Source organism: Sarcophilus harrisii, chromosome 2 (assembly GCF_902635505.1).
Source record: "Sarcophilus harrisii chromosome 2, mSarHar1.11, whole genome shotgun sequence".
NCBI classification, from domain to species: Eukaryota; Metazoa; Chordata; class Mammalia; order Dasyuromorphia; family Dasyuridae; genus Sarcophilus; species Sarcophilus harrisii.
In genome coordinates this window covers 334,698,259-334,717,776 of record NC_045427.1, presented here as the reverse complement: position 1 = coordinate 334,717,776, position 19,518 = coordinate 334,698,259, and the positions used below count along the sequence as shown (strand labels likewise).

General features: G+C 31.8%; 1 protein-coding gene across 1 annotated transcript in view; it reads left to right on the top strand.

Moving 5' to 3' along the window:
- Positions 1-19,518, top strand: part of SNX6 (sorting nexin 6) — a 163,079-nt gene that overhangs the window by 137,392 nt on the left and 6,169 nt on the right. Inside the window, exons 9-14 of the mRNA XM_031949301.1 lie at positions 2,069-2,174; positions 5,005-5,080; positions 8,267-8,306; positions 13,357-13,443; positions 15,385-15,544; positions 15,629-15,714. Of these exons, the coding sequence (XP_031805161.1) occupies positions 2,069-2,174; positions 5,005-5,080; positions 8,267-8,306; positions 13,357-13,443; positions 15,385-15,544; positions 15,629-15,714 (555 nt within the window). The remainder of the gene's footprint in view (positions 1-2,068; positions 2,175-5,004; positions 5,081-8,266; positions 8,307-13,356; positions 13,444-15,384; positions 15,545-15,628; positions 15,715-19,518) is intronic.

Genomic DNA, 19,518 nt, shown 5'->3' with positions numbered 1-19,518 from the left:
GTGGTCAGAAGTAAAACATTTTGAAAGAGGAATAGGATAAAACAAGAATGATAAAGAGAAGAAAAATTGTATTGGGGAGTCAGGTGGGAAATAAACAATAACCATAACTGAGTGTAATGGCTCTCAAAATGGATTAGAAAACAGATTCCAACTTGTACAGAATATTTTTGTGATGGCAAAGAATTAGAAACTGAGGGGATGTCCATCAATTTGGAGAATGATTCAAGTTGTTGCATATGATTGTGTTGTATTACTATAAAAAGTAAGGAAGGGGACCATTTTCAGAAAAACTTGGAAAGATTTCGAAGAACTGTTGCAAAGTTAAATGAGTAGAACTAGGAAATTGTGAAAAACTTAGGTACTCTGATGAATATAATGAATGGTCCATGATAATTGCAAAGGACTCATGATGAAAAATCCTATTTCCTTCAGAGAAATATGAGTTCTTGAATATAGAATGAATCAGATTTTTTTCAATTTATTTTTCTTGCCTTTTTCCCCCCAGCAGAACTTAATATGAAAATATATTTTTCCCAATTTCACATTTGTAATTTATATATTGCTTGTCTTCTGTCAGTAGAGGAGAGACATGGAAAGAGGGAGAGAATTTGGAACTCGATAAAAACTTAGAAGAACAATGGATTCATCAGTTCTTAATTTCTTTCATTTAATGGATTCTTCTATTCTTAACATCTTTCATTTAAAGGTGATAGAGATAAAATACATTGTTGAATTAGCTTCTAAAAACCTATGTATTCTTTATTGATGAGAGATCAGAGAGATACTCTTGATTCCTCTATTGATGTTTCACATTTTTTATGTCGATGGGAGAATGAGAATTAAAAATAAGTAATTATTGATGTTCTTTCAATCAACTTTTTTTAAAGTATTAAAGACATTTTTTCAATGCTTTTAGTAATTTTTCCTTCAGATATAGTATAAGTCTTTGTGTTTTCATTGTACTATTTTCTCATCTTCCTACGTAGACTTGAGATTAGTCCAGTTCAGCTACTTTTTCTTTGCTCTCTTCAGTAGCATGTCTTCTTCCAGAAATCATACCTGAGACTTCATTGTCCAAGTGTGATTTCACTGTCATTGGTGGAAAAAGCATTTAGTTAAAATTATTTTTGTACAACTTTTTCATTTTTATTCTTTCTGAACTTTCCATTTCCACCCATGAATGCCCCAGATATAATTCAGCTTAGTGGAATGTTTTGCAAAACTTTCTTTGTTGGTTTTACTCTCTACTACTATGTTTTTTAAGATGTTAGGGCTCATAATCTGTCCATCATTATTTTTCATATTTTATAAAGAAGTTTATATTATCATTTTAATTATACATATTTAATTTTTGAATGGCATAATTTTAGAAGTATATTCCTTATAAGGCCATGTCTTAAGCACTACAGGCAAATGTGAACCTTATAAAGGTTTCTGCTCAAATAATTAAAAGCATATGACTGCTTTTCATGCTTTTAAATGAATGTATAAAGTGTACAGAATTAGTCATTTATACCATTATCTTTCATAGATGCAGTTATTAAAATATTGATTTACAAATTTGCTTTTTCCCTTGTGAATATTAAACATGTAACTGGTGCAGATTTAAAAGAAAAAACATTTAAACAAAAAATTTGGTTAATTTTTTTCAATTGTTTATTCATGTCTCTTGAATTTGTGACTTCATAGACTACAGTATCCTCAGGCCCTTCTCTCTACCATTTTCTCTTGAAATTTGTTCAAGTACATGTTCGTTGTTCACATAACATTATCCATATCCTCAGTTGTTCCCTTTTCCTTTGGCCTTCAGTCTTTCCCAGCATCAAGGTCTTATACAGTGATTCCTGTTTTCTCATTATATGGCCAGAGTGTTTCAGCTTCAGTATTTGACTTTCCATTGAATAGTCTTAATTTCTTTTAAGTATTGACTGTTTTTGAACTCCTTGTTTAAGAGACTGTCTCTACCACCACATTTCAAAAGCATCAGTTCTTTAGTGCTCAACTTTCCTTAAAAAGTCCAGCTTTAGTAAAATCTTGAAAATCTTGGTTTTTTTGTTTTGATCTACAGGATGTAGATGATTTCTTTGAACATGAGCGAACATTCCTTTTAGAATATCACAACCGAGTTAAGGATGCATCTGCTAAATCAGATAGGATGACAAGGTCACATAAAAGTAAGTATTAACTTTCTGAAGAGAAGCCTAGAAACAACATAAAGTTAATGTAGCAAAAGTTGTTTATCATTTATAGTTGGCAAGTTCCTTAATATAGGACTATTCTTTTTTTTAATTTAATGAATGCACATGCAAAGAATGGATAGAACAGTAGACTCTGGATATAACTAATAAATGTTTTAATGGAAAGTTGGAATTAGAGAAGTCTCCTGCTTGTTAACTTCTATCTATAATATGTAGTTCTTTTAAAATAAAGAAACAAAACTAGAACTTTTCATGCTGTCTCTACAAACAAAACGAAACATTCTTACAATCCATTCTCCAGTTGATAAATGGTCAAAGGATATTAACAATTTTCAGATGAAGAAATTAAAACCATTTCTAGTCATGAAAAAATGTTCTAAATCAGCATTGATCAGAGAAATGCAAATTAAGATAACTGATGTATCATTACACACTGCTCAGACTGGCTAAGATGACAGGAAAAGATAATGATGAATGTTGGAAGGAATGTGGGAAAACTGGGACACTAATATGTATTTGGTGGAGTTGTGAACTGATCCAGCCATTCTGTAGAGAAATATGGAACTATGCTCAAAGGTCTACCTAACTGTGTATGCCCTTTGATGCAACAGTGTCTCTACTGGGCCTATATCCCAAAGAAATCATAAAAGAGGAAAAAGGACTCACTACAAAAATACTTGTAGCAGTGCTTTCAGTAGTGGCAAGGAATTGGAAATCAAATGGATGTCCATCAGTTAGAAAATGGCTGAATAAGTTATGGTATATGAATGTTATGAAATATTATGGTTCTGTAGAAACAATCTTCAGGATGATTTCAGAGAGGTCTGGAGAGATTTGCATGAACTGATGCTAAGCGAAGTGTATAGAACTAAGAGAAATTGTACACAACAGCAAAATTATGTGATGATCAATTCTAATGGACACGGCTCTTTTCAACAGTGAAGTGATTCAAGCCAGTTCCAGTGGTCTTGTGATAGAGAGATTCATCTATACCCAGAGAGAGGACCTTGGGGACTGAATGTTGATCACAACGTAGTGTTTGCACTTTTTTTGTTGTTGTTGTTTACTTGCATTTTGTTTTCTCTCATTTTTTTCCTGATCTGATTTTTCTTGTGCAGCAAGATAATTGTGGAAATACATATAGAGAAATCGTATATGTTTAACATATGTTGGATTGCTTGCCGTCTAGGGGAGAGTTTGGGGGAAAGGGAGGAAGAAAAACAATTTGGAACACAGGATTTTGCAGGGTGAATGTTGGAAACTGCATATGTTTTGAAAATAAGTTTTAAATTTAAAAAAATTAAGTAACATTCTAAATGGAAAATTAGAATATTTGAATATTTTTTCCCATATTTTGAACTTATGATAAAGAAGATGTTTCTTACCAGAGAAGGTGATGTGCCCTATGAATGAAGTAAAATCCCAGTAGCACAAAAGAAATATAAGATGCCCAAATCTAAAGACATTAGCATAACAAATATTCAGATATTTGTGTCTGACCTGTGGCAGAGCTTCAGAAGTCTTATTGAATTTCACCCACAATCTAATACACTATTCCTGAACTCCAATGTTGTAATGTCATTGGTCCTCTTCAAGTACAAAGAACAAACAACATAAAATCAGAAAACTCAAGTAAACTTCATATGATCTCTGGATCTTTACCTGGATAGATACTAATCAAGTATTTAAAGCGGTGAATTCTATTAGATCCAGATATCCAAGAAAATCCTAGACTTTCTCACAAGGAAAATATAATTTTTATGATCTGTGCAGTCATGAAGAATCAAAATAGGACTGAATGACTGAACAATAACCACACACACAAACACTTAAACAGTCTTAATGTTTAATGACTTAAACAGTCAAAATTAATTAACCAGCAAAATGGAAATATCTATTGAGTTTTCAAAGTTCCTAGTTAGCTAGCAAACTATAAGATTTTTAAACTTATTTCTTTGTGAAAATTCAGAATTCATAGTTATGAAAATGGTTAATTTAGGTTTGCTAAAAATGATATTTCTGTAAGAAATTTTGAAATGTTCAGAATGAGAAATTCATTCTGGAGGTATCGCTTATAAGAGCTTGTAGTAGAGAATGCATATTTAGAAAGGATTTTCTTTGGAACAAGCACTTTTATCTAAAAAGTTGTATTGATGGCATAGTCTTGGAAAACTAATGTTATGTCTTCAACATCTTTATTCTCTAACACTTAATTTTCATTCTGTTAGAATGATATGTGTGGTGTTCTTTTTTTCTCTTCTAAAATATATTGGTTCTCCGGGAGCAGGTCTCTTGGGGAGGTTTTCTGGAGGCAGCCTTAGTTTCAGTTCCGATCAATAATCACCTCAGATACAGCCAGCTGTTAAAGTAGTTCTTTATTGTCTCTTCCAAAATAGCCCCGTTAGCTTTCTTTGGTTCTCGAGTGTTCTCATTGCTAGTCTTTTGCCTCTGCCAGCTTCTGCCTCTAGCTCAACTCCAACTCCTACCTTCTCAATCCCCTCAACTGACTGACTTATGACTTTCAATGTCTTCAACTGACTCCTCCACTGACTCAGCTCCTTTTATATTCTTTTAGAAGTGTAAACTCAAAGGTTGACTTCTCCTCCGAGAGTGGGATTGTGGGAGGTGTAAACTTTGTGAATCTCCCGACTTATGAACTCTAATGTGTAAACTTTCTTAAAGGTGTGAGCTCTAATGTGTGAACCAATTACATAAGCATTGTTTTGATCAACTCTAGTGAGTTAACACCTTGTTTCAAGTTCTGGCTCATAAGATACGTTGAATCTTTTTTCAAATTTTTCTTTAGGTGCTGCAGATGATTACAATAGAATTGGATCTTCACTTTATGCATTAGGAACACAAGATTCTACAGATGTATGCAAGTAAGTACTTTGTTTAACAGCATTTAAAATAAAGCATAGAAAAGTTTCTGAATAATACACTTAGTCAATTACCTGCAACTTATGAAATTCATTTTGTCTGATTCAGTTAGAATTTATATCAAGAAATTTGCTGAATGTGCTCTATTAGCATTCTGTCCTTATTTTTCTTCTGTTCACTTATCCCAAATATGAAACATTTGTTATTTTTTTATCCACTTCTCTTTCACCTGGTAAAAATTGGCTGAAGTTTTTTCTTGACTTCTTGTTAAGTCTTGTAAGTCATTTTTGTACCTTTGAGAAATTGTATTAAGTAATAACAGTTTCAGATTCATAATCAGAAAAATTATTGCAGTTCAGATGTTTTCCTAAAGAAGCTTTTCTTTAAAACATGATTTATTCCACATTTTATAATTTATTAAATATTAATCTGGCAACGAGTTTACTAATAACACAAAATGAACCTAATGATGTAGTAAACTACTCAGTTTTTCTACTCAAAGTTTGATTCTGTAACTATCCTGTGAATTGTGGGGCATGGAGTTTGTTTGTTTTGATTTAAGTTATATCTAGAGTACATTTTAATCCCTACTTTTAATTGAAGAACATTTCAATTTTTCATTCCTAGGTTTAATTTTTTTTAATTATTGAAAAATGTGATTGAAATAGTCCATATTTTTCACTAAAATCTTTTCTTTGAACTATGACATAAGAGTTTTCAGGAGAAATTCAAGATGCAGAATTCTACATAGGGCAGAAGATACCAACTATTTCACTTTTATTTATATTACTTCATACGAAAGAAAAACAATTGATATGATATAAAATATGGGTTAATAGTTGCTAACAAAATGTGGTTTATGTCCTTTTAAAAATTGGGAAATTACTTGTTTTGTTAACCTTGTGGAATTATTGACAAGATATTAAACAGGAAGTAGTGTTTGCCAGTTTGCTGGAGGTATCGTTTATAAGAGCTAAAAAATAAAAGATTTTATATTGATTGCTTTATTCAACAAATATTTATTGAGCATATCTTGTACAGAGAGCATTGTTCCAGACATTAAGGGAAGAAAGAAAATTTATTTCTGGAAGCTTAGTATAAATGGAAAAGACAAACTGTAACATAAATATCACATGAGAAATGTATCGTAGAGTATAAAGCAGTACTTCATGAGAGTTAAGAGAGAGAGTTATTCCTCTATTGGATTACTTACTGTCTATGGAAGGGATTCGGGAGAAGGTAAGGAGTAAAAAAGGTTTTTTCTGATGGTGGATAGAAGGAATTAAATTCAAGCTTTCATAGAACAGGTGACTTTTCACTTGGGCTTTAAAGAACTCAGCAGTCAAAGAGGAATCAGGAGAGGCTATTCCTGGCATACAAAGGAGAGCTTGTTTTTAAAAAATTATCCTATACGTAATGACGTACTGATTTTATCTTTCAATCCTTGGAAAATACTTTTCAGTGAAGTATATAATGTGATGAGGGAAAAGATTCACATGTTCTTCCATATTGGAAAAGTAAAGGGAGAGGAATATGTTTGTTGTCCAAATTATGACAGGCTTTCTTTTTAATCAGTGTATTAAGTGGTTCATCTGGAGTTAGAATGACCTGAATTCAACTTTGGCCTCAAATACAAATTATATACTAGTTGTGTGTCCAGGGCAAATCATTTAACCTTTGTTTGCCTCAATTCATTGGTAAAAGAAATGGCAAGCCTCTCCAATATTTTTGTCAAGAAAACCTGGTCTACAGGGTTACAAAGAATAGGACATACATGAATAACAACAATTAACTTATGTTGTTGGAATAAGGATTTAGATCTTGATTTGAATTGAAGGGCAGACTAGAGTTGCATTTGGGAAAATTCATCGGCTGTTATTTTTACCAAAAGTTCATCTCAGTGATTTTATATGGTTGCAAATTATGAAAGTTCTCTCAGAAGAATTAAAATGACAAATAACTCCAAAGACAGTGGAAGGAGTTAACATGGCCACAGGTAGCATGCCATGTATTACTAACAAGATTAGTTTATGAAAAGTGAAGTGTAGAATGTTCTGAATGTCATTAAAGTTGAATGTGACCAAAAACCTTAAGTGGAAAGGTTAATAACATATCAAGATCGACCACCCAAGTGGCCTATTGTAACTCTTCACATAGTGTGAAAAAGAGCAAAAGAGGTTTCCAGAACATTGGATAACTGATATATGGAGAATTTATGGGAAACTGCAGATTACAGTAGCATGAAATTTAAAAATATATATGTGAAGGGTATTATTTTACTTTTTCCACATTAATATTTCTCTGATTGTAGTAATTTATTTGGTTGAAAGCAGTACCATTTGTACTCTAAAACTTCTGTTACCAGCTTTACATTTTATTTTTAATATGTGGTAGCATTACCACCTAGAAACATAGAAAGATTCTTTGATAAGAAGTGAATGAATTCCATAGTGGTGTTTTATTCCCCTTTTACTATATAGGAACAAATCAGTCTTAGGAAGTGCTTAAGGCATCATTTTTAATCATCTTAAGCATTTCTATACTTTGTTCTGCCTTTAATTGGATGGGGAAAAAAAAAAGAGGTATCTGTTTCACCTCTACCTCTTAGTATTTTATTTGCACATTAAAGCAAATGAATAATTTTGATAAAATGTGGCCTATTAACAAAAGGAGATATGGATGTGTGTTTAGTTTGGTTTGATGGTGTCTTCTTGACACAAAAGACTTTCAGTGAAATTTTTGAAATATAGCTATTTTTTGGGAATCTTTAACAAATTTCAGTTTGTACCTGGATCAAAGTAGGAACTAGATCCTTGTATCTACTAATAACCAACAAAATCTCTTACTCTAATGATTACTATCATTTAAATTTTTAAAAAATGCTAATTTCTTCCCAAACATTATTTCAAACCTCAAAATAGCCTTGTGAAATATAGATACTTAGAGATATTTGCATCTCTATATAGTTAAGAAAACTAAGACCCACAGAGAATATGTAACTTGCCCATTGTCACACCTCTAGTAAGTGTTAGAAGCAGGATTTTAGACCTAGACCTTTCTGACCCCAGCCCTAGCTCTCAATAAAAAAATCAGAATTAATTTGGATGTTTGAGCAATTCTGTGAAAACTTGAAATGGAAAATTAACAATGTCCAAGGAAGCAACTGATAAAAATTTTTTTCTTTCCAGATTTTTTCTTAAAGTTTCAGAATTGTTTGATAAGACAAGGGTAAGTCCCATTAATTAAGATTTGAGAATCTTAACTCTGCATGCAGTAAGACTTTTAAGTTTCCCATTGTGTTTTAGCAAGAAAAGTTGGTTATAGTTTAAGAGCATAGATTTTACCAAAAGGTATTTAGTATTCAGGAGTTAATTTTGAATATATAATACATTTTATTCTTTGCCAACTATTTGTGCTTGAAATAAAAAAAATGCATTTTTGTTGTTCTTATTATTTAAATACTTTTTTAAACTTTGCCTCAGTTGTCTGAAGTATCCTTAAGTTCTTAAAAAAAATATTAAGTGGAAGTCTTATTTTTAAAGATAGCTCTTGGCAAGTCTTACTGAACTGGAAGGGATTCAAGTTTGGGCCTCTTGATATCTGAAAAACAATCAGAGAAACTTATTACAAGGTTAGTTAGGGTAACATGCTTACCACCTCTTTTTTATGTGAAATAAATTTATTATCTTAAATTTATATATTTAAAGCTTCGAGGTTGTTTATCTTTTTAAGAATAGTTAAACAAGACCTTGTTTCTTTGTCTTTTAATTCTTTTCCAAGCACATTGCATAGTTTGTGGCACATAGCAAGCACTTAATAAATTTTTGTAGACTCAACCAAAGAAAATCTCTTAAAACAGTTTACTAACTTAAAACTTAGTTTACTAAATCACAGAAGAGTTGTGATTCAAGTCATTTTCTATACTGAAAAAGTCAGACTTTTACCAGACCTATTGGTTGTTGGATTTTTTAATATTTTTTAACAAAAGCCTAACTGTTAGGCTTTTCAAATCATGAAAGCTTTTTAAAAAAAATCTTTACCAAGACTTGTTGTAGCATCTTATATACTTATCAATAAAAGATGATACATTTATTATGTGGTTATTAAATTGTTTGGAAGGACATAATCACAGTATTTATCTTAATGAAATCAAGATGATAGCCTTTATGTTTCATATTCCATGATCATAAGTGCTGTTTTGCAAGAAATCCTGTTTATTTCATTCGTGGATGACTAAACAGGGAACAGTGATTAATCCTGTGTGTTGTATGTCAGGTTTTGACTTGACAGTGTCAGGTTATTTCAGTTTATTTCAGAGACAGATGAATGGAATTGTCTATTTACAGAAGAAGGAAAATTCTTTGAGAAGAAAATACCCTGCTTACCTTTGGTCCATTTAAAGGTGTTAGTACACGTCGGTTGATACAGATATTTTAGAAATATTTCGAAACCTTAATTTTTCTTAAAAATCATTATGAATTTATTAGCCATTAATGGAGCTCAACTGTTTTCAATATATTTATAATTTTAGTTTCTAGGACCTCTTAGGATAACATCCTTACCACCCCTTTGTGTGTAAAGCATATTTATTTGTTCTGAATTTATGTATTTCAAGCTTCAAGGACACTCCTCTTTTCGGGGACTATTTGTCTTTTGTGATTGTATTATTTTGTGCTATATCACATTTTAGTTCTTTTCAAATGATCATATGATACTCCCTTTCTTGAAATGTTTTATTTGTCCCTTAAATCTTTTCCAAGCTGTAATATATAATATGTAATGTGAATATGACATATTCACAAATGTAATAACAATTACTCATAAGCACTTGAGGCAATCAGCATCAAAAATAAAAAATAATGATTTTTTTTAAGTTGTGTGTGATACAGAAACAATAAATATGAGGCAACAAGATTATATCCATTTTTAAGCTTTATTTGAGAAATGAAATTAAAAAACCATAATGTTCATTCAAGGATTAGCAAGTAAAACATATTAAGAAAAGTTTAAAATAACATTTCATATATACACACGAGTAATGGTAAGTAAAAAAAAACCCAAACGTCTGTTTCTACTGAGGTGAGAACAGGTGGTTTAAATGGGACAGAAATATTTTAAGGTAGTTAAAAGAAGAAATTCCTGGCAGTGAAGTTTTAAGTTCTAGAAAAGGTACTAAGAATCCCTTTCAGCAAAGTCTTTTAAAAAAGAAAAAGGAGAGGAAAAAAGCAAAACACTATTTTAAAGGAAGAGTTTTGATTTGTTTTCTGACAATGATATGTTAATCATTATCTCTACCCCCATTCCCAAAATGTAATCATACCAAAACTACTTTATTAGTATTTCGTACAACATTTCCAATGAAATGGAATTCTCTTACTTTATAAGGAACTTATTCAATTTTTAACAGCTGCAATAATTACATTCTTCATATTGATCTGAAATTCAGATCCATATCTTAAATTTATTGATACTAATTTGGAAAAACAAAATATATCTAATCCCTTTTCATAATAACTTCTTTAACTAGTTAAAGAAAGCTGTTGTTTTCCCCTCAGTTCCTGTCTTTTATAGGCCAAACACATTATACCTTACTTCACCCAATTCAGTGTCTTTTATTACATTAAGCATGACATAATAAACTTTCATCCACCTTAATGTACTGAATGAACTGAATGAATGTACTGACATTCACATAACTGAAAGAAGGTGCTCTACAACAGTTAAGAATGATGCATTCTATGAGTTACTTAAAAAGATTTTCCTTCTCTGAATAAGGAGTCAGAGCAGATTGTTTTGAAGTGTATTTATGACATATATATTCCAGTTCTGAGCATTTTGGTTAGCTAGAAATTCTGGATTATGAGTATCTAGATATGAGAGATCTTACTACTTCTAGAGGCATGTTAGTCTTACTAATTTAATTTGATAGCAATTTGGAAAGAGGACAATATGAAGTTTATCTTTGCATGAAATAGTTTTCTTCATCAGACAAAACAGTCTAAACTGTTAAAATGAGGAACGTGATAGGGGAATCATAGATGTTACCTGATTCAATTCCCCCCCCCCCCTTTTTTTTTTTTAACAGATGAATGATCCTTTTTCAAGGATTTTAGTCTAGAGTATTAATATACTCAGTACACTAATTACAGATCATAATTAAATAAGCAGGTAGCCCAGGAACCTTTAATAATAAAATACTATTTGTTCACTATACTTATATTACATAAAATCTCTAATCTAAATTTCTTGCTAATTTCAATTGTTTTACCTACTTAATCAAAAACTAGTGAAGTTTTATTAAATAAACAATCTCTGACAAATTTATAGATTCATAAATAAATAAAATTTAATGGTGAAAGCCTAATATTTAATGTTAGAATAGAACTTTAAAACTGTAAACTTGGAAGGGTAGAACTTGGAAATTATAGGTAATAGAAAGTTCTAGTGTCCATTGTATTCTCTTGAGCATCATCTGCCTTAGATGAGTTTTTGTTAAGTGCTAAATGGTTCATTTCATAATTTCTAAATGAAGTAAAATAATCATTCCTAAAATAGTTTATTGCAAGAACTATACTAAGCTTGCATTTTCACTAAGGCTAAATATGATAATAATTTGTGCATATGTGTTTTCTTAAATTATAAAACTACTCAATTTTCATACTGGATGATAAAACTTTGCTTTGGAGTAACTTAGCCGTAGGAATTCTATGTAGGTTATGTATATTTTTTGTATGCATATAAGAATAAAAGGTATGCTTTAATTTATCCAGGTATTAAATATCAAAATATATATATTTTTAAGTCATGTATAAACTTCTGATACAACTTTTAACTTGTATCTTATAGAAGACCTTATTTCTAACTTGAGAAACTTAGAAACAGTGCGTTTTTGTGGCATTCTGTGCCATTAATTGAAAATGTAATATGTTTTGAACTTTAGAAGCTCAAAAGGCAGAGTATTCTTTGTAGTATCACTGCAATGTTAGTTGAAAGTATAATTTCCTGGAATGAAAGACTGAAACAAATCTGAGAGGTAATGCAGTTACAGAGAGTGGTTCTCAAAACCACATTTCTCAAGACCTGTTTTTGACATGTATTGGCTTTGAAACCATGGATAAATGATCCCTGTGTCCTAGGCAACCTAAAAAGGATAGACGTTGCAGAAAAAGTGCTGACCTCCACTGGCAGTGGAAGTTATACTGTAGCAATAATGTCACTATATACATACATACATATATATACACACACATACATATGCATAATGAAATGTTATGTGGATACATGTTATGCATTGATTTAAAAAGTCAGTTTCACAAGAATAAATTATAATAAAGTTATAAAATTCTTGACTAAGCAACAATAAAATTCAAGACATTAGTAGACCATAAGTTTAACAGTATGGTATAGCAATCAACAACAACAACAACAAAAAAAAAAAACTAATATAACATGAAACTGAATTAAGAAAAGTGTAATATCTATGACTAGAACAATGGTCCTATTACACTGTGCCCTAGTCACAGCACTTTTAGGACCAATGTTATTAATAAACTAGAGAAAGGAGGCAGCCAGGGTTGTAAAGGATCATGATATTATGTGATGACAACTAGTTAAGGAACTAGAAAACTTAGGGAGACATCATTGTTATTGCCACATATCTGAAGGGCTGTTTGTGGAAGCAGTAGATTAATTAAACTTGGCCAAGGCAAAAATTACTAACATTTTTCTTGATCAACAGAAGAACTTCTTTTAAGATAATGGAGTCTTTCTAAATTCAAATCTTCAGGGAAGGATTGAAGAATCACTTGTCAAGTAAGGTTTAAGTGTGGGTTTGGCTAGATAGCTTCTGAAGTCTCTTCCAACTCTGAGGTTATATGATTCTATGAAAGTTATCTGCCTATATTAAATTATTTTAGTTTCCTCTATTAGCAAAGAAAAGGTATGAAAAGGAAAGAATATCTTGAAAAATAATTTTTTTAAAAAATGTTTTCTACAGGTATTTAAATTTCTTAGAAGTAGCTTAGAAGTTCTTAACCTTGTTGTGTCATGGATACCTCTGATAGTCTGGTAAAGTCTATGCATTTCTTCTTAGGATGTTTTTAAGCACATAAAGTAAAATACATGGGATTACAAAGAAAATCAATTATATTGAGAAATAATTATCACCCTGTTTAAAAAACAAAGTTTATGCACTCCACATTAAAAATCCCTAAAGGAGATGAAGCTAAAAGATGAGTATTTACTCATAATAATACAGTACTTGTACTCTTTCTTTCAGAAGATAGAAGCACGAGTATCTGCTGATGAAGATCTTAAACTTTCTGACCTTCTAAAATATTATTTAAGGGAATCTCAAGCTGCTAAGGTGAATTTATTATTCAGTGTTCTTTGAAATATTTTATGAGAAGGGGCATTTAGTTGGTGTAATAGATAGAGCACTAGTCCTGAAGTCAGGAAGACCCAAGTTCAAATCTGGCCTCAGACACTTAACATTTCCTGACTGTATGACCCTGGGCAAGTCACTTAACCCCAATTGTTCTCAGCAAATAAAAAAGGAAAGAAATATTTTATGAGAGAGTATAAACATTAGTAGTCATGCCTCATATCTTATTCACTGCCTCTCTAAAACTTCTATAACTATAGCCATTAAGAGCCAAAAAGTCTCAACAAAAGTCTCCAAACAAAAACATTTTCAGTCCCTTAGAAATTTCCAATTTGCTGTAACTCCACTAAGGAAAAGAAAGTCTTTGAAAAAGGTTCCTAGTATTTAAGCTTCAGGACATTTATTTAAACTTTTAATAATGAGAATGAAAGTGATTTGTGGGAATGCTTTAAAAATTGCTTTGCTTACATAAATCAGAGTCACATAGTCTGGCTTTAATGTTAATTTATGAAGCAAGTGAGAAAGAGTACCAGTACATATTTTTCATTTGATACCAAATTCTCACAAAAGACTATACAGAAGTATATATCCAATTATATATATTTGATATTTTATTTTACAAAAAGAATTTCTATAAGTGGTTTTTATTGAAAAATGCAATAGGAAAATATAGTATATAGGAAAACTGAAAAAAGTCATTCAAACCAGATTCAAATCTGAATTTTCAGTAACCATAAGAGGGAAAAAAAGTCATCTTAACTATTTAACTTATTTTGTGAAATGCACTGTAATTTTAAAGTAGTTTAAAATCTTTACTTTATTCCTAACTTGAATTTTAAACTTAAGAATGTTGAATTTCTCCATCTCATGTAAATATGACTGAATTTAATTCGGAAAATATTAAACATCTGCTTTATTCAAATCACTATACTAAGTGAAACGCTGTTCCCTTTATTATTTTGAGAGACAAAATTTATAGAATTTTGGCCTCAGAAAAAAAGAAATTTAAAATCCTACCACAGATACTTACTAGCTATGTGATCTTAAAACATGCTGGCAAGTCATTGTAGGTATAAAAGTAGCACTTTACTTCACAAGTTTCCAGAAAGGATCAAATGAAATAATATGAAAAATGCTTTGGAAACCTTGAAGCACTATATAAATGTAAGCTATTAGAACATGTGGAAAAAAACCCTTATTTCATGTTGGATACAAGAAGGAAGGAACATGTAAAAACAAGAAGTAAAAAATGAAATATACTAGTGAGACTATATTTTCAAGCTCAATATTATGCACATGTAGTTTCTTATCTTTCAATTTACAAAGCACATTTTTTATATTGCTTCATTTTCACATTATCTCTGAAATGTGACAAGCATTAATTTTTCCTATTTTATGCATGAAGCTTATTCATGCTATATGACTGCCCAGAGTCATAGATATCAAAGAAGGGCAGGATTTAAACGTATAATTTCTGACTTTAGTCCACTGTTAAGAAAGATACTATTCTCTTTTATAACACATGTATATATTTATCTAAAAGATCTTCACTTGGGACTTTAATTTTATAAATTATTAAATTTACTACTTTCTGATGAAATTGATATTTGACATCTATTTTTTATACCATTAGGATAGGCATGTTCCATTTTTCATAATTTTAATGATTTTCTTAGTATTGATAGCACAATATTTACTTGCACATACACACAACATAGCATATACATTGTTTGTTCCCACACTTTTTTATGAGAAAGCCCTAAACTCTTTGACTAAACAAAGTGTGCTTCTCTCCTTTGTGTATATGGTAAAAAATTAAATTTTTATTTTCATAAGACTTCATTACTTTAACTATGTGATTGAAAATAATAACAAATATTTTAGAATATAACATATATTACTTTGGAGCATACTCTTTTATAGGATCTCCTGTACAGAAGATCTAGGTCACTAGTGGATTATGAAAATGCTAATAAGGCATTGGATAAAGCAAGAGCCAAAAATAAAGATGTTCTCCAGGCTGAAACTTCTCAGCAAGTATGTTGTCAGAAATTTGAAAAGATATCAGAATCTGCAAAGCAAGGTACTGTCTTTGTAATCTTTGTTTATAAGGAATATCCCAAATTAATAGGTAAATTAAATTTTAAATCTTGATTTCCTTTTGTAGAACTTATTGACTTTAAGACAAGAAGAGTTGCTGCATTCAGAAAAAATTTAGTGGAATTGGCAGAACTGGAACTAAAACACGCAAAGGTATTGAGACATTTTAATATCAATCAAACTGTAAATATCAGCTAAATTATGAAAGGACAATGATAGAAACTTGAGTTAGGATTTCATTGATATAGAGAGCTCCTAGTCATGAAATTGTCTACCAGTTCAGAATAGCAGCCCCTCTGTGATGAACTGTCTCTTCTTGCCCAGTACTCCAATTTATTTATTTTAAGAATTTTTTTTTAATCTGAGTCCCAAATTTTTAGCCCTTTTTAACCCACTAAAAAGGCAAGGAGTATGATAATCGATTACACATATGAAAACATGCACAGCGTATTTCCATATTGACTATGGTTGCAAAAACAAGTGAGAAAATCATACTTCAAGATCAACAATTATGGTCATGTTTATCATTTATCTCTGAAGGTGGATGGCTTTTCTTTTCTTTTCCTTTTTTTGCTGAGGCAATTGGGGTTAAGTGACTTGCCCAGAGTCACACAGCTAGGAAGTGTGTGTTAAGTGTCTGAGACCAGTTTTGAACTTGGGTCCTTCTGACTTCAGGGCTGGTGCTTTATCCACTGCACCACCTAGCTGCCCCGTCATCATCTTTTCATCAAAAGTTTTTCATAATTGTCTTTAATTCATTATATTAATCAGAGTAATGTATTAAAATGATTTTTTTTTTTAAATGATTTCCTAGTTCTTTCTACTTTGGAACTTTCTACTTTTCTACTTTTATATCAGTGTTACTAGGTTTTTATAAAACCACTCCCCTCATCATTTCTTACAGTATATTAATAGTATTCTGTTAAAATTATATTCCCTAACTTGTTCCACCATTCCCCAATTGATGAACATCTATTCAGTTTCCAATTCTTTGCACCACAAAAAGAGTTGTTATAATTTTTTTTTTTTTTACAAATAGAAGTCCTTTCCTTTTTCTTTGATCTCTTTGGTATTGCTGGGACAAATAGTATGGTTATTGCCCTTTGGGCATAAAGATTCTCTAGAGTAGTTGGACCAGTTCTCAATTACACTAATAGTTAATAAACTATTAATAAACTAAAGTTAATAAACTAAATAGTGTACCTATTTTTCAACATTTCCTCCAGCATTTGTCATTTCTAATAGATGTGAGATACTATCTCAGAGTATTTATTCTATCCAATCACTAACCAATAGTGATTTTGAGCATTTTTTTCACATGACTATTAATGGCTTTGATTTTTTTTTTTTTTTCCTTTTGAAAGTTGTCTGTTCATATCCTTTGGTTATCAATTGGGGAAATGGCTCTTATTTTTACAAATTTGATTCAGTTCTATGTTGTTCAGTTGTTTCAGTCATGTTCACCTGTTCATGAAAAGGGTAGTTAGATGGCACAGTGGATAGAGCACTGGCCCTATAGTCAGGAGGACCTGAATTCGAATTTGGCCTCAAGACATTTAATACTTCCTAGCTGTATGACCCTGGGCAAGTCACTTAATCCCAATTACCTCAGCAAAAACAACAACAACAAAAACTGTACATGACCCCATTTTCAGTTGTGTGTATTTTTGCTTTTGTCTTATTTGAGGTCATGCTTGCTACTCCTACTTTTTTTTACTTTAGCTGAAGCATAGTAGATTTTATTCCAATCCCTTATTTTATTATGTGTCTTTATTTTTCAACTGTGTCTCTTGTAAACTGCATATTATTGAATTCTGGTTTCTAACCTATTTGACTTATCCCCTCTTCCCTGTTGAGTAAGACAAATTTATGTATCCAAGTGAGTGTGTTTATATACTTTTTACTCCATGAAACAATTTAAATAACAATGAGATTAAAGCATTGTCCGCTTACAGCCCTTAATTTCCCATCCACTATCAAAGCTCTTTGCTGGGGGCCTTTTTTGCATGAAATTTTTCACCTTTATTTTCCTCCTCCTCCCATTGAATCTCTCTATTTTTTTTTTTTACATCATCACAGCATAATTGATTCATATTAGTTCCCTCTGCTTATATAGACTCCTTGTAACTACCCTAATAATGATGAAATTCTTTGGAGTTACATGTACCATCTTCTCATATAGGAATGTAAACTGTTTAATCTTAATGAGTCCCTTATGATTTCTCTTTCTTGTTTACCTTTTTATGCTTCTCTTGTCTTATATTAAAATATTATTGTTTCTACATTATAATTTCACCTTTAAGGCTCTCCAAGAGAACTTTTCCTCATGCAATTGAATCTTCTCTGTAACAAAGAAAAACATTTAAGTAAGTCTAGTAGACACTCCCTAATATAACACTGATGTATCATATTCCACATCCTTAATCACCCAACTGTGCTGGGATGAAGTAAAACGTGTATATCATGTCTATACATGGATGCAAAATTTGTAAATAAAGTACAATAGTATCTTGGCACTTATTTACTTGGCAAGAGCCAAGTTGTTGTCTTTGTTGAACAATGTGGTTGTGAGGTTGGCCAGGCTTACTGCCCAGCCCCTTGCTATTGCTCTCAACTGTGGGTGGCTTCTCCCTAGCAAAAGCAGCAGTATGCAAAATTTTAGATTGAAGCCATAAGATTAATCTTAAGTTCAGAATTCACATTCTGCAGGCACAGACTTAAAAAGAATAATGGGTACAAATTTGTTACTGCTCAGAGCCTTGATTCTAACAAGACATACAGCATAAAAGTAATATGTGATCAACAAAGACAGTGATTACTATAACAATAAAGACAATATAAGAAACAACATACATCATCACCACTTCAAGGAAGCACCAACACCTGAGTTTCTTGGCTGGGAGAATCCTTTCTCACAGCTATTCAGGGTCTAGGAATGGGAAAAGATCCCAGGAAAGGTGTACATTTCCTCCTGCATGGCATCCTCAAAGTCCCTTCCACTAACAGGTTTTTATAGCCTGAGAACAAAGAAGGCACTATACTAAGAATTCTCATTTGATATGTAACTCTTGAGACAAAGCAGTCTTACAGGTGCCGGATGTTTCATATCAAGGAACCCACCAAGGAGAATATTTTTTCATTCCTTTAAGATGTAAGAGTGATGTAAGAGTGATGTGGCACATGGTGTTGAACCAATCATAGGCTTTATGGATGAGTAAATTGAAGAAGCCATGACTGTATTTACTCAGGGAACTAGCCAGGTTTCTGTAACAAAAACAGGTTAGCAATTAATCAATGTACACAGAAAGTGGTCTTCCCTTCCTATGCTTCCTGGCATTCTATTAAATAATTGTAAGCATCTTCTCAGCAAAAAGTTACACACCGCACAGGGCTGAGACTCACTAGATTCCCTACTCACTAGTATTCCTTGGAGGAGCCCACAATGTTGAGATTGTATGTACTGATAGGCCGATTGTGGGGGCAGTTCATATAAAACAATGTGCCTGTAGCATATAGTCTCCCAGCTCCCAAAATAGTAGTACTAGAAGGGGCAAAGAGCTGCTAGCAAGAAGAGAAGTAGCAAGATCCAGGGGTAGTGGTGGATGTAGTAGCGGGAGACCAGGTGTAGGCAGCAGTGGCAACAAAAAAGGATCCAGGACTCTTAGTACTTCCAAGCCCTGGGGTAGTAGAGGGAATAGGACCATACCTTCTGTCTCTAAATATATCCAGGCTCCCCCACTCTTGGATGATATGGAGTGGAGGAAGAGTATAAAGCTCATCTCACAAAGTAAGTGGAGTCAAAAAGTGACCTTAGCTGAACTGGCTTGTTTCTCCATAACTGGAAGCACCACATGCACCTTTTGGGAATTAGGTGGGGAGGGATGGTTGGTTGTAGGCTGGAGATAAATTGTAAGATGTAAAGATGATATGTAAATCATTAGTATTTCTATTATCCCA